Source organism: Acomys minous (assembly GCF_964271855.1).
Source record: "Acomys minous genome assembly, chromosome: 4".
Taxonomy (NCBI): Eukaryota; Metazoa; Chordata; class Mammalia; order Rodentia; family Muridae; genus Acomys; species Acomys minous.
The window spans coordinates 32,419,827-32,443,722 of NC_140486.1; the positions used below are offsets into that span (position 1 = coordinate 32,419,827).

General features: G+C 43.1%; 1 protein-coding gene and 1 long non-coding RNA gene across 7 annotated transcripts in view; both read left to right on the forward strand.

The window, feature by feature from the left end:
* Positions 1–23,896, forward strand: part of LOC311595534 — a 415,275-nt gene that overhangs the window by 297,798 nt on the left and 93,581 nt on the right. The window lies entirely within an intron of this gene.
* The window catches only part of ZNF608 (zinc finger protein 608), a gene marked incomplete at its 3' end in the record, with an annotated part of 113,347 nt that overhangs the window by 15,387 nt on the left and 74,064 nt on the right, over positions 1–23,896 (forward strand). Inside the window, exon 1 of one of the 6 annotated variants that reach the window (XM_084778240.1) lies at positions 18,099–18,256. The exons of 4 other annotated variants lie outside the window; for them this stretch is intronic. In XM_084778240.1, the coding sequence (XP_084634366.1) occupies positions 18,200–18,256 (57 nt within the window). In that variant the 5' untranslated portion in view covers positions 18,099–18,199. Of the gene's footprint in view, positions 1–18,098; positions 18,257–23,217; positions 23,666–23,896 lie in introns of those variants that run through there. One more of the 6 variants, XM_084778241.1, reaches the window with a different exon arrangement.

Genomic DNA, 23,896 nt, shown 5'->3' on the forward strand with positions numbered 1-23,896 from the left:
TATAAATGATTCAAGTGATTTTACAGAAACCCTTTATTTAAACTATATACAAACTCCACAAAAGCTGTAGGCAACTCTTTTGCCTGGCTTCCTTTTTTCTCCTTTAATGTCCGGTAGCAAAAAAGAAACACCGGCAGATTGAAATCCCTAAAGTTTTAAAACATAGTCCTCTTGGATTATGGGGACCCCCTAGTTTAAAAAACATTACCATCTCTATACTGAAACCTCACAATAGGCATGAATATGGTAGCCCCTCCAGTCCTGAGGTTCTCTAATCACCCCTTAATGAGGTCAGGCTGCCCCAGTCTTTCTCCCCATCTTGGGAGGAAAAGCACACAGGATAGTTGGATTTCGAGTGGATCTTGCTGCATTTGCAACTTAGCATAACTGCTTTGAAGGCCCCCAGAGTGCTTAATTGGGGCCTGGCATTTGTGTTGGGGGTGGGGGAGGGGCTACTGAACACAGCCTCTCATTGTGTGTGTGTAAGCCACAGTGCATCTTGGAAGCATTACTGGCTTTTGTTGATGGTGCATAGTTTTATAAACTCTGAATGAGCTTATTGCCTTTTAACCATTGGGAGAGCAAAATAGTGGATGGACCTAGGAGTCTGTGGGTCCGGGCAGTAGCCAAGCTGTCAACAACAACAATAACAACAGCAGCAGCAGCAACAACAGACATGAATGAATGTTTTAATTGTAGAGCAAACCAATTGTTTATAGGCTAATACTCCTTCCTAAATCCTACAGACTGGTAGGTGACAAAATGAGGCTGTAAAGTACGGGAACTGAATACCCAGGGTTGTGTTTTGTGACCACACTCAATTGTTTACTCCAAGGCCTTTCTTTCCATACAAAGGAGAGAGAAAAACAAAACAAAACAACAACAACAACAACAACAACAAAACCCAGAGGAATTATTTAAGTATTTAATGGTGAGGCGGCTGGGCTAAGAACATGTCTTAAACTATTAATAAGGTAGGAGCCTGGTGCCGTGGTACATGCCTGTAATCCCAGCAGAGGCAAAGACAGGTAAATCTCTGTGAGTTCGAGGCCAGCCTGGTCTACAAAATGAGTACAGGACTGCCAACGCCACACACAGGGAAACCCTGTTTCAAAAAAACAAAAAAAGAAAGAAAATGGAAACGAGGTAGGAGGTGGGGATGCAGGACTCTTACTGTGCTTTGCTTTCTGTTTTGTTGGGCTGGTGCTGGGGAGGATCAAGCAGGGGGGTCGACAAGGAGTAGAAGAAAGGTTTGGACAGGAGGATGGGTAGTGGGGGGGCTCTTGGTGCCCCAAGGTCCTACCCAACATATTCTCCAGAACTGTTGGGGCATTTGTCAGAAATATCCCCTGTTTAATTGGGTAGTGGCATGGTTCTGAGTAGAAGGGGGCTCTTCAGGAAGGCAGTGACACAGCATACAAAGGGCCAAAGAGCTGTTGCTCAGCAGCTTGAAGTTGGGTGATTCTCTTTAGAAAGGACAGATCAGCTCTTCTTAGTATAGGAAAATACCTGAAGCAACAGCTTTTGTTTCCATGGTAATTGTACTTCAGCCTTCTAATTTTTTGGGTAAAAAGACCTAGGGATGTCTCCAGTAAACTACTGTGTTCTAGAATTGTCAGTCTAAACACTTCTTCATTCATTACTTTATTTTTACATCAGTTTTGTGAGTGAAAACTGCTCTTTTGTCTACAAAGCCACATTTTCTTTCTTTCTTTCCTTTTTTTTTTTTTTTTTTCCCTGAGACAGGGTTTCTCTGTGTAACAGCCCTGCCTGTCCTGGAGCTCTCTTTGTAGACCAGGCTGACTTCAAACTCACAGAGATTCGCCCGCCTCTGCCTCCCAAGTGCTGTGGTTAAAGGTATACGCCACCTGGCTCCCAAGCCACATTTTCTGTTAACTCCAGACCCACATATTTTTTACTGGCTCTGATCCGTTTGACCACAGTCAAAGCCAATTCAATGAAACATTAAAACCATTTGTTCACTACTTGATGTATTCTTTAATATTTTGTGTGTATATGTGTTTGGGCTCCATTTGTATGTGGGCACCATGCAGGCTTTATGACCACAAAGACTGGAGGAGGACATTGGACGCCCTGGCACTGGAGTTAGAGATGATTGTGATCTGCCCTGGTACTGGAATTGAACCTGGTCCTCCAGGAGAGCAGCAGTGCTCTTAACCACTGAGCCACCCAGTCTGCTTAAAGTGATCTTGGTTTTCTCCCTCGAGTTTCGGAATTATTATTTTAATATTTTTATCCTTTTGACATGGCATGACTTCCCACCCAAGTGGAATCTGGTAGCTTTATTTCAAGCTTTAGAGACTTGTGCGTAACAGGGATGAAGGAATTGAGGAACAACAAATAGTATATAAAAGATCAGATCTTAATGGCTTCATTGTCAAATATCTATGACATTTAAAAACGTGTTATTATTTATATCAGATGCTTTTCTAGTAATATAGTCTATACTAAAGAGGGAAGAGACTAGGTTTTATGTCTGTGAGAATTCAGCGTAAGTTTTAAAACTGTAGACCTAAATATTCACTTTTACCACAGAACTGTCATTAAACATACTAAATGAAAATGTGTTTTTCAATGTGGAGAATTATTGGACCTGGTACCTCACACTTTTATTCCCAGTACTTGAGAGATAGAGGCTGAACTCTGTGAATTCTAGGCCAGCCAGGGCTAGATGTGAGAACCTGTCCAAAGACACAAATTAAAACAAACAAACAAACAAAAAAACAAAAGAATTTTATCAACGCGTTGAATCGCTTCAGATGTGCACCCAGATTTGATTCTTAAGTGAGCATTCTTTGTTTAAATGTTAAGATGTGCTCAGTCTAGGTTTACTTAACACACCAAAATGTAAGTACAAAAGAAATAAGTAAACAAAATGGCTCCCTTCACCCCTGGGAAAGCCCAGAGGGAGTATAAGCATGAACGCTTCTACAGCTGTAAGCTTTCCTGGAAAGAAAGGTTTGTTTGTTTGTTTGTTTGTTTTGTTTGTTTGCTTTTCCTTTTCCTTTTCCTTTTTTTCCCCCCCCTTTTCTCTTTTGGTCAGCTATCACCTCCTCCATGATGTACATACCTGCAAAACTTTTTAAAAAGCCACCACCTAAAGTTGCCTTCTACTCCTCCATTCTGCCCCCTCTATTCTGCACCCTCCCCCCCCCTCCATTCTGTCCCTATAACTTCCTGTGACTTCCTCCTGGGTGCTGTTGGCCCCGTTTACCCTGTTTTATATGTTGCTTGGGTGGACCCTTTTTGTTACCAGTATAAAAGGTGGGGGGAAGGGGAGGTTGTGGGGAGGGAGGAAGGGAGCTAACCTAAGATGCTCTGCAAATGATTTTTCTAAATCTGCTTACAGCAAGCCTAATACTTTCTATCTTAGCTTATATTAAAGGCTTAAGGCGCACTTTGAAAGACTACCACGTGAGTCCACATGCTTCTGCAAGATCACGTACATTACTTCTTGGTACCAACCATTCTTTTCCAGGCACCGGAGCTAGTGCAGCTGCAGTGACTTTCAGGGCTAATCCTGCCCAGTTTTAGAATCACAGGAGCTCTTACTGGCTGCAGTTTTGTACGAAGGATCAGATAACCCGAGATAATTTGCCTTGTTAGAGCTCAGCTGTCTATATAGTAAGTCTCAAACACATCAAGTTTCTGACAGTTGTAGACACCGAGGAAGCCAGAAGACATTTATACTTGAACTATTTATTTAGCCCACGTCTTTATACTAGAGCTCAACACCGAACATACAGATTTCTTCAAGTCAATTTTTAAAGGATTTATTCTACTTATGAAAATTATGCTCATGTGCAGGTGGCATTGTGTGTGTGTGTGTGTGTGTGTGTGTGTGTGTGTGTGTGTGTGTGTTTGCCTGCGGAGGCCAGCGGTGTTGGAGCTCCTCCCCAGGAGCTGGAGGTTCAGGCAGTTGTGAGGAGCCTGACACAGGTGCTGGGAGCTGGGAGTTGACTTGATCTCTTCTTCCAGCCCCTCAATTGCTGTTTAATCTTGTCACCATGCACCAGTAGAAGGAAGGCGTTAAACGGTGGTGAAGAAATAGGTCATCCTGTGTCTGCCGGAAGTCTAAAAGGTTCTGGGGTCTCCCTCGTTTTGCTGTCCTTTGTTTTAGGATCTAAAGAATGAAACTAACTGGATAAATAATTCTGTGTACTGGGGTGCAGTTGCCTCCATGTTATTTGAGCCTGACTGTGCGTGCATAATTGGAGAGATTATTGGAGAGAGAGCGGTTTGCTGTGGTAGATGTGGTTTAAATCCTAGCGTTGAGCATAGCATTTAGTTTCTCAGCTTACCCACAAAATCTGTGACTAATTTAGTGAATGTGAAGATTTTTGTCCAGATGGTTAGGTTTAATTGTAAAAACTGGAAAGATTTCAAAGTACCCTTTGGGGGAGTGTGGGAAACGAGTAAACAACAAAAGAGAATTAAAAGTCACCAGGAATCACTAAATATAGCATATATGTATATTTTATATTTATAAACACACACTCATATATACTTAAACACACACATATATGTATGTGTATACAGGCAGGGGAAAGCTTAAAGAACTGATTACAGCAGCAGGAAGGTATAGATAGGATCTAGAAGCAGAGGAACTGTGCTGTGTTCTGTTCCTAACACATGGGTGTCCAGCCTTTCCTGAGCCCAGAACAAGCTTCCTCACAAGGGTGGAGAACTCTGCTCCCACTTCCTCAGCACTGGCTGTTCTTGGTTAAGGTCAATGGTTAGTAACTCATTAGACATTAAAGTGGAATGCGCTCGTGCCTGAGACTTGGCCTGGAAGCCTGGGCCAGCATCTTCCACTCACACTGTCCCTATGTAGCCCAGAGAGGTGGGACGTTTGATTTCAGCAGCCATTTCTTCTTCCCACTTCTTGCGTATGACAGCCGGGCCAGAATGAGTAAACTAACCAGCGTGGATGCTTTCAAAACTACTCAAGACCTGCTTCTTCCCACCAGGTCTCATGCAGCAGGTGGGTGCTGAAAGCACAGGTAGTGCCTCTCTTGTGCTCTGTAGATAGGGTACTGATGACCTAAATCTCGACCTCGTAAATTATCTTTTCCCCCAGTAAGCTTTCTTTGAAGTTGGTTGGCTACTAGACTGTATACGAAACTTTTTTTAAAAATGTGTTCCCTAGATTTGTAGGGAGAGAAGTGATATGCCAATGGCTTCAGGAAATCTCCAGACAGAAGGGAGGCCATACGATTATTGACAATGTTTGTTTTCTTAAGTGGACACACTCTGGAAAGTGGTCTACAAGGAAGCAACATGAGCACATTTCTTTGTTTTTCTGTTTTTGTTTTTCGAGAGAGGGTTTCTCTATGTAGTCTTGGCTGTCCTGGACTCACTTCATAGGCCAGGCTGGCCAGGAACTCACAGTGATCCATCTGCCTCTGCCTCCCGAGTGGTGAGATTAAAGGCGTGCACCACCACGCCCTGCCATGAGCACATTTCTTGCACAGGAATAGAAATGTATCAGGACGTCAGAAAGTGTAGAGAAGTAAGGTGACGGAGCTAAATCCATGTGTTACTTTTACCATCTACCAGTTGCTTTCCTAGTTGATGGTAGGATCTTTAGCACCTAAAAACAGCCCAGCAAGTCTAGTGTGATGGCGGATGTCTTTAATCCCAGCAGAGGCAGGTGGATCTCTGTGAGTTGCAGGCTAGCCTCATCTACAATGTGAGTCCAAGACAGCCAAGACTACACAGGGAAACCCTGTTTTGGAAAAAAACAAAGAACAAAGAACAAAAAACAGCCCAAGGAATGAGACTGGCATTATTTTACATGAAAAGAAAACGTAAAAAGGAAAGAAAAAGGACCTGGCATGTTGGCATGGTTATTTTCACTTAGACTATGAGAACACATCCCATAAAATCAACTAATCAGGGTTCATAGGGCCTCACAGAAATATATTTGACAGTCATGCTGTACAGGCCTGAGCTAGGTCCCCTGCATATACCTTATCACTGTGAAGCTCAGTGTTCTTGTGGGACTCCTAACAGTGGGAGTGAGGCTGTCTGGGACTCTTGCCTGTGCTTGGGACCCTTTTCCTGGGTTAACATGTCCCATTGGGGTATGAAAGTTTGTGCCTAGGCTATTGTATCTTGTTAGGCCATGTTCAGTGGAGATCCTGGGAAACAATTTTTTTTTTTTTAGGGAAACAGAAAGAGTTGATCTGGGGGAGCGGGGCTGGAAGGAGTAGAGGGAGGGAAACCGTGCAGTCAACTAGAGATGTAAATGTGTGCAGAAGAATAAAAAAAGGAGTCAGGAGAAAGTGCTTCCTGTGTGGAAGTAGTCTGTGAGGCTACACTAATGGCATCAGAGAGCAAGGGTAGCTGAAGGTTCTCTACCCTAACAAGGAAGTGATCTTTGCCTTGCTCCCCTTGGCTAAATTCCTGCCCCCCCCCCATCTCTTCTCTATCTTCTGATAGATTCCTATCTGTTATAGTCTGCTTTTTCTCCCTCTGTTTATACAGAGCTTTGACCTCAATTAGCAATCCATTGGATGGCTCTTAATGGTGATCTAGAGATTGTACTTCCCAGGCCGTGATGAATAGATTGATAAAGGCCAGAGATATTGAGGCTCCAAAGTAGGGACTGTCTGGTAGGAAGAGCCAGGAGAATGTGGCCATCCACTGTCTTCAGTAACACTTTCCCTATGCTCTACTCTTTTTCTCCTCCTCCTTTCCTTCTTCCTCGTACCCTCCCCCTTCCTTCTCCCCAACCTATGTCCTCATTCATGTTAGGAAATCACTGAGCCATTTCCCCTGTCTTTTAATATGGTAACAGGAATGAAAGTGATCCTGATTTTTAAAAGCCTTCTGTAACTTAATATAGAGCATATGACTCAACTAGAGAGCCAGTCAGAGCGTGAGCCCCTGAGGATGAGCGGTGCCATGAGAGTGTGAGACAGTGACACGACTTGAGAGCGATAGTCATGCTGTTTATTTCTGGACTTTGTATTTGTTGTGAATTTTATTTATCTGTCTCGTTATGTTGTAGTTTCTGTAAATTATTGCAGATTTCTCACGGACCTGATAAGTTAATTCCAGGGATGGCAATAAGAACAGTGCACCGCGCTGTAGACAGCAAGATAGCCTTTCACAGTTCAGGTTACAGGAGTCGCGAGGACACAGCAGGGCTTGAAGAAAGACAGAATTTGTGCGAGCAGTAATATATTTTATTTCTCTCTAAACCTTGATTTGGGGAAAGGGAGTTGAGGATGACAGAACCCATGGTTGTGTTTTCCTGTTGGAAAGTCTGGACTGACTAAAGGCACCGTGGGAAAGGAGGTCGCTGGAAAACTGTAGATTTGGCTTGTGGACTAGACTGCTCTTCTTGATGTTTCTGTAAGGCTTTCACTGATTCCTGTTGTAATATATGAAGAATGATGCCATGCCACAGATCTGGTACAAAGAGGTTCATTGTATGAAGTGGGGGCTGGGGGAGAAATAGACAGTCAGAGAGGATAGTGGAGAGAGAGACAGAGAGATCGACAGAGGGAGAGCAAAGTAAATGTGTGTGTGTGTGTGTGAGAGAGAGAGAGAGAGAGAGAGAGAGAGAGAGAGAGGGAGGGAGGGAGGGAGGGAGGGAGGAAGGGAGGGAGGACCAGGATTCTCATCTCTGGAGCACCTGGTGCAGGTGATGGTAGAGGGCATTAGAGAGAGAGAGAGAGAGAGAGAGAGAGAGAGAGAGAGAGAGAGGGAGGGAGGGAGGGAGGGAGGGAGGGAGCACCAGGATTCTCATCTCTGGAGCACCTGGTGCAGGTGATGGTAGAGGGCATTATCAGGACTCTAAAGGCCCCTGAGGTCAGGCCAGTTGAATTGCCTGCACACCAAAATAACATCCTTCTCTTTTCTAAAAATTCAAAACAAAACAACAACAACAACAAAACAAAGAAGGAACTATGAAGAGATGGCAAGGTGAGCATGAGGTTGTTGTGTTCAGAAAAGACTGCTTCTCGTGCAAAACAAGTTTGGAAAGCAGCTCTTGGCCCCCATGCAAGGGGGATGGAGAGAAAGAAGGGTGGGGGAGAGAACGAACCAAAATGTCTGGATTATGTGGTGAAGGGGAGGGGGAGCCCCTGCCCTGGAAAGTTTAGGGTAGAGAGTAGGGTCTACAAGCCACGCCCTGCAGCAGATATGCTGCAGAGGAATGCTGGGAGAACCTGGATCTGTTTGTCCCGGGTCTGAGACACAGCATGTCCAATAAGGTAGAGGCTGGATCTCAGAGGTGGGGAGAGCTGGGGTTTGAAGTTATATTACAGGGTAAAGAGCCTTGTCAAGTGTATGCTTGAGATGGAAGAGGAAGAGCAGTTGGAGCAGAAAGAGCTGCGCCAGCAGATCGAGCAAGTGATGCTAAGCTAGAGGGGACTTAAGTTTGGAAACTGGATTGATTGAATTGGACACAAGCACTATTTTTCTGGATGTGCTTCCTAGCCATTTTTCTTGGCTGACTGCACATGCTGTTAAATCCCCTCAGATAACACATGAGGCATGTGTTTTGAACAGACCGTGTCCAGATTGGAGTGGGACCTGGGCCTAGGCCTGGTCATGCCAGGACCTTGTAGTCTATGGTTAAGGAGTTTGAATTAAAGTTGAAGTAAACTGAAATTCCAGATTTTGAAAGAAGGAATAGCATGGTTTAGCGTGCCTCTTAAAATGCTTCCTCTGAGCTGGGTGTGGTGGCGTGCGCCTGTAATCCTAGCACTTGGGAGGCAGAGGCAGGTGAGTCACTGTGAGTTCGAGGCCAGCCTGGCCTACAAAGCGAGTCCAAGACAGCCAAGGGTACACAGAGAAACCCTGTCTCGTAAAAACAAGCAAGCAAGCAAACAATCAAACAAACAAAATGCTTCCTCTGGATTGCTGTTGGGTAGGGGGAGCTGATCACCAGAGGTACAGTGAAATCGGTTACAGGGCTTTTTCATATGTCCCCATGAGACGCAGTAAATGTCTTAGTTAGTATAGAGTTTGATTGAAAGAAGTCATGTTATCCAAAGGTAAAGACAGGCTGGGACTTGATCAGGAATTGGGAAATAGTGAGAGTTAAGAATAACAACTGGATGAGATGGGGGTGCGGTCTGTGGAATCAATAGTTACGAGTCACTTTTGTTTGCTTGGTTTGGTTTTGGAAAGAGTGTATCGTGTATTCCTGACTGGCTTCAACACATAGCTGAGGATGACCTCGAGCCACTGCTCATGCTCCCTTTGCCTTCTGAGTGCTGGCATCTCAGGCGTGTACCAGCACTACAATACACGCTGCCGTAGCCTGAGGCAAATTGATGTTTGTGACTGGGTTAGGGTCCAGGCACATGCTAGGATGGACTTGTGCAAGTTGCCTTGGAAGCTGGTGGGCTGAGAAAGACTACCCAGAGAGTGAGTGCCCTTAGGGAAGGCAAGAGCAGAGCTGAGCTACGGGAGTATTAAGAGGAGCCAGGGGCACAGGAGCCACGGAAGAGGAAACCCCAGGCAATCTGGTGTTTCTGGAAAGCACGTTTAGAAATTCCATCCAGGTTGTTCTGAGCATCTGTTCCCAATGCAGCCAAGAACTCAGGTTAAGATGGGACTCAGAATCAATGGCTGCTAAGCTCAGCAGTCCTTGTCCTTACTGAAACATAGGGTCAGGGGAAGACAGGATATCACTGAAAGCCTTAGGTTGTTTTGTAGATGGTGGAAACCAATCAGAATATATCAATTCTTTTTTTTTAAGGGTTTACAGAAGGACAGAAATATTAATCTAAATGTTTATATTTACTAAGAGGGCGGGGTTTAGCTGTGGATGTAGCTTAGCTGGTAGAGTACTTGCCAAGGACACACAAAGCCCTGGGATGGATCCATAGTGTCTTTCTTCAGCTGTAAAGCAAGTTCAAGACAGCCTAGGATACCTAAGATCCTATCTCTAGAAGGGCTGAGAAAAATAAATATCCATCTTTTTCAAAATATAAGGAACTGTTAGTAGCCTGTTTGTGTGCTGCTGTGGAATGGGGATGGATAGTTATACTAGAGCGAAGGTAACAAATGCTCTTTTATAGGCATGAGGGTCAAGGTAGGGGAGACTGGGTACCTGGGGGCTGCCTTTGAACAAGTCTTCTATTGTAGCACGGAAAGATGGAGTATAGTGACGCACAGAGAGTTGATAGAATTTGTGCCTAAGAAAACCAACCAACACCTCTGCATTAAAACAACAGCAACATCAAGCAAATTTCTGCTGGTGATTGCACAGGCCTTGCACATGCTAAGCATGCTGGGGAACTACGCCCCTAGCCAGAAAGATTTTATTTTACCATCTGTGCAGCACTGTTGTGGTCATAGGGGACTTAGAATTTCTTTAATAGAGATGTTGTAGACAAGCGTTGTGTATCTACTTTTTTTTTTCATCCCTTCCCCTGTGGTTTAGGGATCTTTGACAGGTTTTTTTTGGGGGGGAGGGTACAAATAGTAGAGGGAATATATATATATATACATATATATAATGTTTCAGTTTATTTTTCCATTCATGACTATATCCATTTGTTCATACAAGTATTTTTCTATGCCTGTGTCTCGGTCTCCAAGGCACAGTAATGAGCAAACCAAGTCTCTGTCCTGTGAAGCAAATATTCTAATTTCTTATGGAGAAACCCTTTTTGTTTCACTGTTTTGACTGTTGTAAGTGGGGGATGTAGCAGGGGAGGATGGAAGAGATGTGGTAGAAGGGAGAGGTTATATGTGTTTGTGCTGCAAATGGAATGAACTGAACACAGACAGGGGCCATTTGACCTGTGGGTGGAGTCTTCCTGGACTCAGAGTGCAGTCCGGGAAGTGGGGCGTGTTGGTATGGAACCTGAGGCCATAAAAGCCTCCAGTGTGGCTGGGGCTGGTTGATGGCGGGAACAGAGCACAAGGAGCTGCAGGGGCAGAAGGCAGGCTGTGATCTCAGTCATCTGAGCTCAGCTTCTGAATCCATGCCTATGCCTTTTGATTTTTCATGCTATATGGTTAGAGGAGATAGAGGTATTGTCGTGTGTGAATGACACCTGCTGATTCCACATGGAATACTGCATGTCCTGAGGGATATGTGGAGTGGACAGACTAGACCCTTCTTCAGAAGACATTGATGGAAGGATTTCTTTCTGGAGGGAATGTTTTCCTGGTTCTAGGTGTTCACACATGCACACACACTTTATAAATACATACATGCGCATATACAACCACACACGTTTTATAAACACATATACTCTCACACGCAACCACACACGCACACACACCTTATAAACATAGTGTATACACACAACCACACATACACACACACTTCACATACACAGGCACACAAGCACACACACACACACACACACACACACACACATCTTATAAATACAGACACTCTCACACATAACCCATGCACATACACACCCCATGTGCTGTCACACTATAAATAAGGCTGATTATTATTACATCTACAAACAACAGAACTAAAAAGTGATGGGGTACGGATGTAAAGACCGGTGATCTCTTTTGTTTTACTCCCTTGGAGTTGAACATGTCTGCATGTTGGGTGTTGTGCAGCACTGAGAAGGCTGAGGCAGGAGGATCACAAGTCAATGGACAGCCTGGGCAGCACAGTGAGGCCCTGTCACAAACAAACAAACCTAATAATGCAAAAGAACGGGTCTCCTACTTTGAGACCTGCCTGAGTAAATTAGTTGTGTTTAGTACATTACTGGAGAGCCTCCTGCCTCAGGCTTAGAGTAATTCTAAAATGACTTAAAAATAAAGATAGGTAGAGAGGAGGCTTTAGAAGTTGAAGCTATGAGCATCTGGTCTGTCATGGAAACAGGGCATTCCTTTCCAGAATCCGTCACCCCTCCCAGCCTGCTCCCCAGTGAGCCCCCATTAGGCTGAAGCTCCAGATCTTTCTTGTCTGTTTGTCAGCCATATGGAGTTTTACTTCCCATCTCCTGTATAAATGAGAGCATATTAAGCTGATGTGCACATCGCCCTTTACATGCAGCCGTGTTTTGGAAATCACACACTGCTCTTTTACCTTGGATTCCACAGTTTGGTCTGGCAGCATGGAGGCCAGTGGCAGTTATAAGAAATGTTCTAATGAACATCTTTTCACACATACATATCAAAATTGAATTTTCGTCCAACCCAAATGTATGTTGTGGATTGCCCAACACTAGAACATGCAATGTGAGTTTCGCTACAATTTACCACTGTGGGTTATGATTTTCTGGCTCTAATCTGATAGCAACTTGCCATTTCAATTGGTGTTTTTCATGAGCATGGATTGATAACTTGTAATCTTCGCCTGGTTTCTATGGCGAGCCAGTATTTCTTGACTTTAAATATTTCAGATGTACGTTAGCTAATCACACTAAATTTTTACATTTTGCAAATTTCTTGCTTGCACCCACCTTTTCATGCTCCCTTGAGGTCTAACCAGCCTCCATGGTGAATGCTTTGCAAATATTATTTCCCATCTCTTTAATTTTCAGTTTTCGGTTTTTTGAGTCAGGGTTTCTCTGTTTGTAGCCTTGGCTGTCCTGGGACTGTAGATCAGGCTGGCCTCAAACTCACAGCGATCCTCCTGCCTCTGCCTCCTAAGGGTTGGGATTAAGGACATGCTCCACCTTGCCTGGTTTAAACATTATAGTTTGATCAGAGCTGTATTTCTCAAGGACCTCAGGAATGCTTAATCCCCTCCTCCCCCATCGCCCAGGTCCCCTCCCCTAACCCTCCTTCGTGTGCATTTGAATACAGATTCAGACAATTAACCTGAAGATTCATATTCTGTCTCTGTCTCTCTGCCTCTGTCTTTCTCTGTCTCTCTCTGTCTCTCTGTCTCTCTCTCTCCCTCTCTCCCTCATGGTTATTTGAATCTACTTTTTTAAAAAGGTAGCCCCTTATTGAAAAAAAAGCAACCATAGTTCTGCTTTAAATACCAATTCATCAAGGTGTTTTTCAGGTGGCTAATTAGCAGATGGAAGATGAAGCCGAAAGCACTGACAGTGCAGGTCTGCAGGTCTAGACCCAAGTAGATTTATGGCCAGGACACCATGAGTCCTGCTTCCTAGAATCCTGGGGCAGAAACTTGACAGCACAAATGAACCACTTAAGTAGTAAAGATGAGGCAGGCGGCTCTGCTTTGCTGGCCCCTTTGGCTTAGCATTACAGGCACTGGCCATGGCAAGGGCGCTGTTTAGGAAGTGCCCAAGCACTGAGTGCATCGGGTTTTTTCCACAGGCTTAACTGTGCAGGCCATTTCTTCTGTTTCAGCTGGGATCTGTCATCTTTTATGATAATGGGCAAAAGGCACTGTTTGAGTGATCTTGTTTTATGTTTTTGTTTTCCTTTCTTTCTGGGACTGCATTTTCTGAATGTCTTTCTATTTCTCAAAGTGCTGTAATCCACCTGTCCCCACCTGTGCTTTCTGCACTGCAGGTGAATGTCCCTTATGTATACTTTTTCATTTTGTTCTGTGTCCTGTGCATACACATTTCTTCTGTGAGCTGGGGGACCCCTGAGGACACTTATTTATTTTAACCTTGCCAATACTTGTGTGTCTCTTTCCTGGAGTCACAGGGTAGAGGGGAGGTCCTCAGTGTGGCACCCCTGGATCCAGATCTTTTTCTTTTTGTTTTTCTCTTCTGAAACCATAATCAAATCACTGTTGGAAATAATCTAGATTTTTGCCTATCTTGCATTTATATACATTTTAAATTTTTTCAAAGTGCCATTATTTGTGTAGTTGGTTGGATTATATCTGCTTCCCAAGTCCAGTGGGGCCTGTCTATTGGATCTTGAAAAACAAAGATAAAGATGATTTACTCAGAAAGTTTATACTGTTTTCAGAATAACAAATCACAATGATACCCTGTGTGGAGGGAGACTTCTGTCCGATGGTTTCTTTCTTAGCTACAAAACTATCAAGGTGAAATGAACAGCTACTTTTCCAAAGATAGAAAAACAGAAAAACAACAAATGCCTTAATAGTCAAATGAAAAAGAGAGATGCTCATAAGAAAGTTTATACCAAACAAATCTGATTTGCAAAAGGAAAAAAAAATAGGAGTTGAGGAGATGGCACTGGGGTGAAAAGTTTAATGTGTATGTGTGAGGACCTGAATTCAGGCCCTCAGCAACCAATCAAAAAGCCAGCTGTGACATCACTCGCTTATGACTCTGGCCTGCGGCGGTACAGGCAGCACTCTCTGGGGAAGATTGGCTAGCCAATCTAGTTGAAATGTAGGGCTCTAGATTTAGTGAGAAATGTTATCTCAAAAAGTAAGGTGAGGGAGTGATAGAGGAAGACACCCAATGTCAGTTTCAGGCTTCTACACATGTGCACGCTGGAATCTATGCACACACATACATGCATTTAAGAGAAATTAAGTCCACGTGTTTGGAGTGTGATGAGATCATAGGCTCAAGCATGAATTTGGCCTTTTTCTCTATGCTAAAATTCAGGAAAGAATTTGCAACATGATTCTATCTGAGGGTTTCTATATGTCATCATTGTTTGTACTCATGTTGTCAGTAACGGGCGTGGTGGCGCATACCTTTAATCCCAGCATTTGGGAGGCAGAGGCAGGTGGATTGGTGTAGACCAGCCTGGTCTAGAAAGCAAGTCCAGGACAGCCAAGGCTAACATGGAGAAATCCTGTCTCAAAAACAAAACAAACAAACAAACAAAACCAAAATCAATAACGGTAGTGTGCTGCATTCAGGAGGCAGAGACAGGTGAAATTGAGGCTAATTTGGTCTTTATAGCAAGTTACAAGTAATCTAATGATTTACATAGGATCTTCTTGAAAAATAAGAGTTGAACAGTGGTTTTCTTTTTACCTTTACGTTACCCATTAAACTCAATATGCTATTTCAGCATATTATCTTATTATTATTTTGTTTTGTTTTTTCAAGCCAGGGTGTAATGATTAAAAAAAATAAGATTCCAGGCAACACATATGATAATGGAGAGGTTTATTATATGAGCATGGAAGTGAGAGGAGAGAGAGAGAGAGAGAGAGAGAGAGAGAGAGAGAGAGAGGGAGGGAGAATAGAGACAGCAGGAGATGGGGAGGAACAAAAGAGGGAGGGACACACCTAGTGGTAGACTGGTAATGACATCATAGGTTGCTAGGCAGACTGAGGAAGTATGCTAACACAAGGTCTTACTATATAGCTCTGACTGGCCTTGTACTCACAGAGATTCATCTGTTTCTGCCTTCCTCCGCCTGGGATTAAAGGCTTGCACCACTATGCCCAGTTTATGGTTTTTTGATTTTGTTTTTCTTTTTTAAATTATACTTTCCAGTATAAATTTAGTTGATGAAAGATATGCATGTTTATGATTAAAAGTCTGTTTTAGCTGAATGAATTCTGCTGCTTCTGTATTGAATGGAAACGGCCATGGCTCTTGCCTCTACTGAGTTGTGTCTCTTTTAACCTTTAATGGTTTTAGTTGTGCAAAGTGGCTCATGACTGTAATCCAAGCTCTGGGGAAGGCTGAGGTAGGAGTATCCCTGCATGTCAAAGGCCAGCTTGGGCCACAATAGTCAGACCCTGTTTTGAAAAACAAAACAAAAATTACAGGTATGACAAAAAAGATTGTTTGAGCAAAACTGGCAGAGCAGAGAATTCTTGTGGTAAATATTGAGAAAGAGCCCTTTGATGGGAAATCTGTGCATCTTTTGATGCAACCTTGGGACAGTTTCAGCAGAGCCTGGAGACCTGCCATCTTGAGGCTCTTAACCCATTGCATTTCCCAGGTACATCATTTGTTTCGAAAATGAATTCTTTTTGTTTTTGTTTTTTGGAGGCAGGGTTTCTCTCTGTAGCCTTGGCTGCCCTGGACTCACTTTGTAGACCAGGCTGGCTTCAAACTCACAGAGATCCACCCACCTCTGCCTCCCAACTGCTGGGATTAAAGACGTGCCCCAGCCACTGCCCGGCATATGATTTCTTTTTTAATAAGTAAAAGTACTCAATACTTTTTGATCTTGATGCAATTATGTTTAAGGACTTTCGAAGTTATAATCTGTTGGCTTTAAGACAACCTTCAAAGATCAGAAGACATTGTCTCTGGTTTTCAGGCTTTGAATGAATGTCAGAACTCTGGGTCTAGAAAGAGATTCTTTTTTCTTTTTGTGTCATTTTCTTTCTTTCTTGGGTGTCCTGGAATTTGCTATATAGACCAGGCTGGTCTGAAATTTACAGAGATCCACCTGCCTCTGCCTCTGGAGTGCTAGGATTAAAGGCAAATGCCACCTTGGTGGACTGAAAGCAAATCTTGGAATGTGCCCTGTAATGAAAAAGTGACCCAACCCTTGCCTGAGTCTCCTGCGGACTAGGCAGTTGCCTCTGGGTTAATAAGTTAGGGTTGTTTCTGAGCACCTGTGGTCCCTGTTTCCAGGGTTTAGAAGAAAGGCAAAAACACACTGAAATACAAACCCGAGCTTCCGTGATTGAAGCGCTTCTTAGGCACCACAGAGTGTTTGAAACCAAGTGCAGACTTTTTGATTTAGAATTACTTGTCAACAAGCCCTTGAATTAAGTGACTTACTAGGGACCAAACAGCTTGACTATGGAGAAGTAACAGGAACCCCCTGCTTTCTTTCCTTCCCCTAATGGTCTCCCCCACCACCCCCTGCTGATTTTCAAATGAAGAACAACAAATGAAATAATAGGAAAACACTTTGTAAATATAGAGGGTTTTACAAATCCAAGCACAAACAAATCTGTAAGTGGCAGGGAAACCCAGGCCACACATTTTTGTGGTAACTTCTGTTCATATATTAGGGAGCCTGCTGGAACCCCCACTAAACAATTAGTTGCCAGCTGTTTGCTTTAATCCCATCATTTACAAAAATACAGCAGTCCTCATGGGTAGTAAATACTGATAGAGTTAAAATGCATGGTATGCCAGTGAGACACACTTTGGTGAATGCTATCAGTATGGGTGGTGAAACTGGTTTAATTCAAATTCCAGAAATATCAGTGAATTTATATTCCTCAGAGAGCTGGAGAGAAACGCTTGAAGTCTATGAGAGCAGACATTGTGATTTCTTCAACAATAGGAAGCACTGTGTTAATTTGGAGAAGCTCATTAATGTGTAGGTTAGTACTAGTAGTGCCTCTTAATTAAATTTCAGTGGATGGAAGGAGTATTCGGAATAGAATACATAGGAGATTTTACAGAATTTCTGATGGAGGCAAGTCAGTGGTTATTTCTACTTTGCATGCTAATTTAAAAATAATTCAACAACGATTCCATTTGTGTCATCCTGGCATTTACAAGGGGACATGAAGAAGTCTTGCTTGTCTTTATCCACTAAATAGCAGTTTTCAGACCCTTACAAGTTCCCATATGTTAGTGAAAAACATTTTCCAAGAAATTGGCAGGATTGCACTTTGTAGCTGATGCCAGCTTCTTCCCGGGGCCAATTCAACAGAGAAGGCAAAAGGGAGAAAGAAAGAAAGAAAGAAAGAAAGAAAGAAAGAAAGAAAGAAAGAAAGAAAGGTCTTGTGTTGGTGGCTGAATTACTCTGACAAGCTTTCACGTTGCCCCTCCTCTTATTAATATTCTTTTTGATGTGAGCTTGTAAAACAGAGGATTGGCTGTTAATCTCCAAGATCGCAAGGGCTTTTGGCAGAGGCCCATAATTGATGTGTTCACATGGTTGTTGTCTGACTACTAATGATTAGACAGCAGTGTTATCTACCAGCTAAATCTGTGCTGCTTATAAATCACACTTGATAAACTGAAGTTTCATTTCTTCAAAGAGTCCGTACAGAGTGCCAGGGGCGCTTCATGATTCTCTGACAGCTTAGATTGGGTTTATTTTTCATTTCTGCTTGACAAAATATTAGGCTCCCGAACGCAAGTGAAGGAGAATTTGTTTTGTTTCTCTAACGAGGCAGTTGGAGGATAGAGGATAACCAGAGCAGGATGACCTGTTTTCTACCGGAGGATGTACAGATTTGGGTGGCAGATGGAATTTTCTGTATTGTTGCCATCCTTCAAGGTGAGTGGAGTCCAGCCCATTGCATAGTGACAGACAAAGAGCAGAGGAAGTTCTAAGAATGTGGGCTCGGGCGCAGATTGTGACAGGGCTGGGGCAACCAGAACTGTGAGATTCCAGTAACCGTTCAGGCACGGTGTGTGGTGAGCCCGTGTGTCAGGTATGACTTCCTTCTCTAGAAGGCCAAGAGGAAGAAGCCAGAAGGTCTTACAAGCTAAGGTAACAGCCACAGAGCTTCTGGCTGCCATTCTTCGCCACACACTGGAGGATACTTATGGCCACAGACACACCCAGAGTTCCCCATCTGCTCTGGAGATGCGAAACTAGGTTGCGGAATGCATATTCACAGTGGGCTGTGACTGGGGAACTTCCTCTAAGTCATGGGTGTTTATTTGACCACGGTCTCCTGTGGCTCTGAGCTAACTTCCACCATACAGAAAAATGAAAAAAAAAAAAAAAAGAAAACAAAAGGACTAAATTTCTTAGCTCATTTTCTTGCTTTTTTGTAAATAGTGTATATCCTCTGAATGTGTTCTTACAAAGCTTCTAAGAGTCTTTTTACTAAAGCATTGGTGTGTGTGTGTGTGTGTGTGTGCGCGCGCGCGCGCGCGCGCGAGAGAGAGAGAGAGAGAGAGAGAGAGAGAGAGAGAGAGAGAGAGAGAGGGAGGGAGGGAGGGAGGGAGGGAGGGAGGGAGGGAGACAGGTTTCTCCATGTAGTCCCAGCTGGCCTTGAACTCACCAAGATCTTCCTGCCTCTACCTCCCAACTTCACCACCGTACCTGACTTGTGCCTATAAACTCTTAAGGTCTTACAAGCTAATTTGAAAAATTGCAAATTTTTAGATTTTAAGGAAATAGTTATATTAAGTGATATTTAAGGATAGATTTGGTTGTTGTGTTTTTGAGATAGGCTTTTGCTTTCATTCTGTAACCCAGGATACCTGGAACTCTTGGTGATCCTTCTGCCTCAGATTCCTGATTGCTGGGATTACAGACATTAGGCACTACGATTGGTTAAGAACATACTATTTTACAGAGAAACTTGCATAGTTTTCAGGTCTATTAAAAATTAATTACTTTACCAAAATGTATAACTTTGGGGCCAGTGAGGTGCCTCACCAATTTTATATATAAAAATTAAGGCAATAAGATGTAAGGTAATAAAGGTCATAATAATGTACCGGGCAGCAGATATTATTTTGTAGAGGAGTTTATTAAATAAGCATGGGGTGGAGAAGGAAAAGGGAGGGGGTACCCCAGAGAGAGACAGAGACAGGATGAAGAAGAAGAAGAAGAAGAAGAAGAAGAAGAAGAAGAAGAAGAAGAAGAAGAAGAAGAAGAGAGGGAGGGAGGGAGGGAGGGAGGGAGGGAGGGAGGGAGGGAAGGGGGTGGGTAGAGGGGTAAGAGAGAGACCTTGTGGAGAGTCTGCTCTTTTATATCACCCTGAGCAGGGCCACACCCCTGTAGCAGGTGATGCAATGGCATCACGGGTAGGTGGACTCAAGAAGAATGCTAACAGCCACCAAGCCTGAGTTGCTGAGTTTGACCCCAGGACCCCCATGACAGAAGGTGAGACCTACCCTCAGAGTTGTTCTCTGACCACCACATGTCCACATTTGGATGGCTCATGATGCGTGTCCCCCCGCCCCATCCAAACAAATAAGAATTTTTCTTTTGTTTTGATTTATCTGTTTTGTTTTTGTTTATTTGGGGTAAAATCATGTGCCAAATACTGGGGATAGGGATTTGTTCATTGTGATAATTGAAAGAGCTGTTAAAACTCTTTCAAACCATGAGAATGTACTTAATATCAAAGCTACTGAAATTAATTCCACCAGCCCGTCCTTCCCACCCAGGCCAAGGAAACACAGCTACAGATCCAAGGAAACCAAAGCCATGCAGACCTCAGTTTTGCTACAAATCTTATTTAAGATTTAATAAGAACTTTGTGTGTGTGTGTTTGTGGGTGCTAAAGGAAGGTGTTGGAGGCCCTAAATCTGGGATTATAAGTAAGTTATGAACCATAGATTCTGGGGGTTGAACTCAAATTCCCTGGAAGCACAAGCTCTTAATTGCTGAATCATCTCTCCAGCTCAGTTTTTAATGTTTTAATCCTAGGTACCAAGCACATTCCTTATCTGGCAATAGTGGTTTGACATGAGCATTCCTTTTTCCTAGTACATTTTAACGCTGTAATTAAAATTAGCACCACCATCAAGGAATTAATGTTTATTGATAAGTGTTAGTGCTGATTAACAAAGGTACTGACTATCTCAGCTGCTTATCTTACCACAATTGATGGTTCAGAGTAATTCTGTTTTTTTATTAAACGAAAACAATTTAGATGTAAGTTGTTTGGGTTAAGGTTATTGGATTTTAATACACTGGAAAAATACCCACGATTAACTTTGAGAGGATAGTTCTTTGGCTATTTAGATAGATGCTTCATTTAATTTCGTTATAGAACCAGCTATGTAGGGTTTCTAATAGCTGCAAAATATGAAAAAACACATGAAGAGGTGTGGAGTGCAGTTATCATTATAATGATATGTGCGCGTGTAGATAGGCTGGATTGCGGTATTAAAATAAAATAATGAAAATATTTGAAGAAAAAATTTTCATCTCATCTTTAAATAATAATACACCTGTGCACCTTATGAAGTTTATAGCCATCATGACAAAAATAAACATGGATTCTTAATTTTAAAAAATAGCAGTTTTTCTTCACTGATTTAAATAATGATTCGAGTCAGCTTGATTTAAATTCAGCTGAGCCTATTACTAAAGCTGCAGGTGTTTATTGACTACCTGTGACTATATTTTAATGTAGATAACAGCAACTCTGGTGGCCACAGTGTGCTAAGAGTGTAATAATAGTGGGTGGGTTAGGTCCCTGCCATCTTTGGAAAGGCACAGTCTCTGAAGTATCTGGATTACACATTTAAAAGATCTTGGACATTTGGAACAACTCTCTGAAAGGTGTAGCCACATGTCCCTTTGGACGTCAATTCTTCTATTTTCATGTGAATGAGATTGGATGAACAGTCTCATCCTCACTGAAGCTGTGTGTGTGTGTGTGTACACACAAGTATGGACATGTGTGTTTGAGTCTCTGTGTTTATGTGCACGTATAGGCTGAGGTTAATTTCAGCCTACACTAAGTAAGCTATCAAGCCCCAGGCGTCGTCCTGTGTCTGCTTCCCAGCAGTGGAATTACAGGCACCAAACCCAGCTTTTTACCAAGATATAGTAGACATAAACTCAGGTCCTTCCACTTGCACTTACTGAGTTGTCTTCCCAGCCCCCTAGGATAGTCTAAAAATTCTACTTTTGTTTTGTTTTATCTTTTTAAGATTTTAAGATTATGTGTGCTTCTGCAGGAGTTTTTGTTGTTGGCTTTGGGACAGGGTCTCCCTATATAGCTCTAGCTTGCCTGAACCTCTCTGTAAACAATGCTGGCTTCAAACTCACAGAAATCTGCCTGCCTCTACTTCTTGATTACTGAGATTAAAGGCATTCACCATCATGCGTAGCTCTGCATGAGTTTATGTGCACCCTGTGCAAGCAGTACCTATGGAGGCCAGAAAAGTGGTATCAAGAGTTACAAGGAGTGGTGAGCTGCCCCACTGGGTGCTTGAACTGAACCAAGGTTCTCTACAAGAACAGTGAGCATTCAACCGCTGAGCTGTCTAGGGCTGGTCTATGTAACTTCTTCTCATCTAAATTATCTTCTGAAATAAAACAAATGTAAATGTTCTGGAAATATGGATGTCCAGAGAATGTGATTCTGATAGTTCCTCCCTTATCTGAGTCTCTACAACAAAAAATATTAGTAAGTGTTAAAGTATAAATAGACTATAACTTTGGTATTTATTTGCATTTGTGATTCATAAAGGTTCTTTTTTTTTTTTAATTCTGGAGATACTACTGTGGTATAGTTGTGACAGGCTTTCTGAGTGCCATTTTATAGATGTTGATGTCAGAAGACTCTGACTGTAGTCTTTAGATAAAGGGTTTTTCCCAGAATATAGGTTCTAGAGGAAGAAAAATAAATAAATAAATAAATCCCCCTCTGTCCAGATCTCACATACACCAGATTCTAAGTAACAGTAAATATTTAATTATAAATCCACTTCCAGGTATTTTTAAGTTTTTCATTTTTTATCATTTTTTTAAAAACCTGTTTATCTTTATTTTGCATACACTGGCATTTGCCTGCACGTTTGCCTGCTGGCCTGTGGGTGCTGGGAATTGAACCTGGGTCCTCTGGAAGGGCAGCCAGTGTTTTGAACTGCTGAGCCTTCTCCCCAGTGCCACTTTTCATTGTTGATGAAAAGCAACCTCTGTATTCAGAAGCCAGAATAGCAAGTTTGTCGTATGCGACTTTAACCACCTTAGCCTTGTGACAAATTAAACAGACCGTGAACTGTACTGTGCTTGGTGCCTGAGGGATCACTGGGTGGAGCAGAAGCTGGTACGGGAGCGTGAAATAGCTTGATCCCCACAAGTTCTGTGACTCCTCTTGAGATGAAGGTCACATTATCTTCCCTCCTGGCTGCCAGTGACACAAAAAGTTGAGGCGTTTTAAGGATTTCTCAGACCGTGAGTCACTGGTGGAATAAAGAGAGCCGATACTGAATCATACTCTTTAGTCTGTTTTGAAACAGAGGCTCCTGGTTGGTGAAAGGACCACACACCTTCGTGGCTTGTGGTTGTTCAGGTGAAATAATGAAAAGTGCTTTAAAATGCTCCTCCTGGTGACTTGGGACCTCGCCAGCATTCTGAGCTTTCTCTCCTTCACAGTTCTCTTGGCATCTACTAGATCCATCGTCTCCTGCTCTCCCCGAGAGCAACTCATCCCTCCATTGGCTTCATACTTTGTGTGCTGGTGATTCCTCAGGGCTAGCTCATGCCCCGTGGGTCCTGTGCCCACCCAGTAAACATTTCCCTGTAGACATCCCTCTGCCCAGGTTTCCCCTTCCCTGGGACTGGCTCTCTCTTTCCTAACTGAGATGGACACTTGAGACCCATCTTTGAATTTTTCCTCATCTCCATCTTCTCAGTCTCGGCTGTGTCTTTTCCTTGGAGTTTCTGCCATGGCATCTTGGACACATACTCGTTTCATATTTTCTCTCTTTGTCTCTCCCTCTTCCCCTCCCGCCTCCCCCTTGCTCCCTCTCATCTGTTTTCATATTGAGTCCAAAGTGGGTTTTACCAGATGAGCCAGCTGAGGCTTCTATAACCCTGCTTCCAGAAGGCCCCGTGTTACTTTTTAGGCTCATAGAAACCGCTAAGTTATCCTTGCCTGGACCCTTGAATTTCCTCTAGCTCTTCCTAGGTTCCTAAATATCAGTCCCTTAAGTAATGTAGCGATCAGGATGGCTTAGCTGTACTTTAGCCTCTCCTTTCTTGCCTAAGCCAAGTCCTATACAAGCTTACATCTCCCTCAGCACACTCCCTGCCCCACCCCCTTGATGCTCCCATAATGCCTTGGGCTTAACTGACCATCTGAACCCTGACCATATTGTCGTCTCTGCAGTGACTATTCATCTCTCCTGGAACAATGCTTGCCACATAGAGGCACCTGCTAGAAAGATACTGGATGAAAGGATGATGACTTCCCTAACAGTGAGGAGGTTTCATTAGCAACTCTTACAAAGGGGAGGGCGTGGGGCCAACACACAGTCCTTCTGTCACAAGACTAGGTCTTTATACTTTGCCTCACTCTGTTGCTCAATATGGGGAGCTAAATAATAATCTTTCATTATGAGCCTTCTTCCTCGGCATTGGCTTTTGGTAGCTCTTCTAATCATCCTCTGTTTTCCTGAGACAGATTCACATATAGCCTAGGCTCTAAGA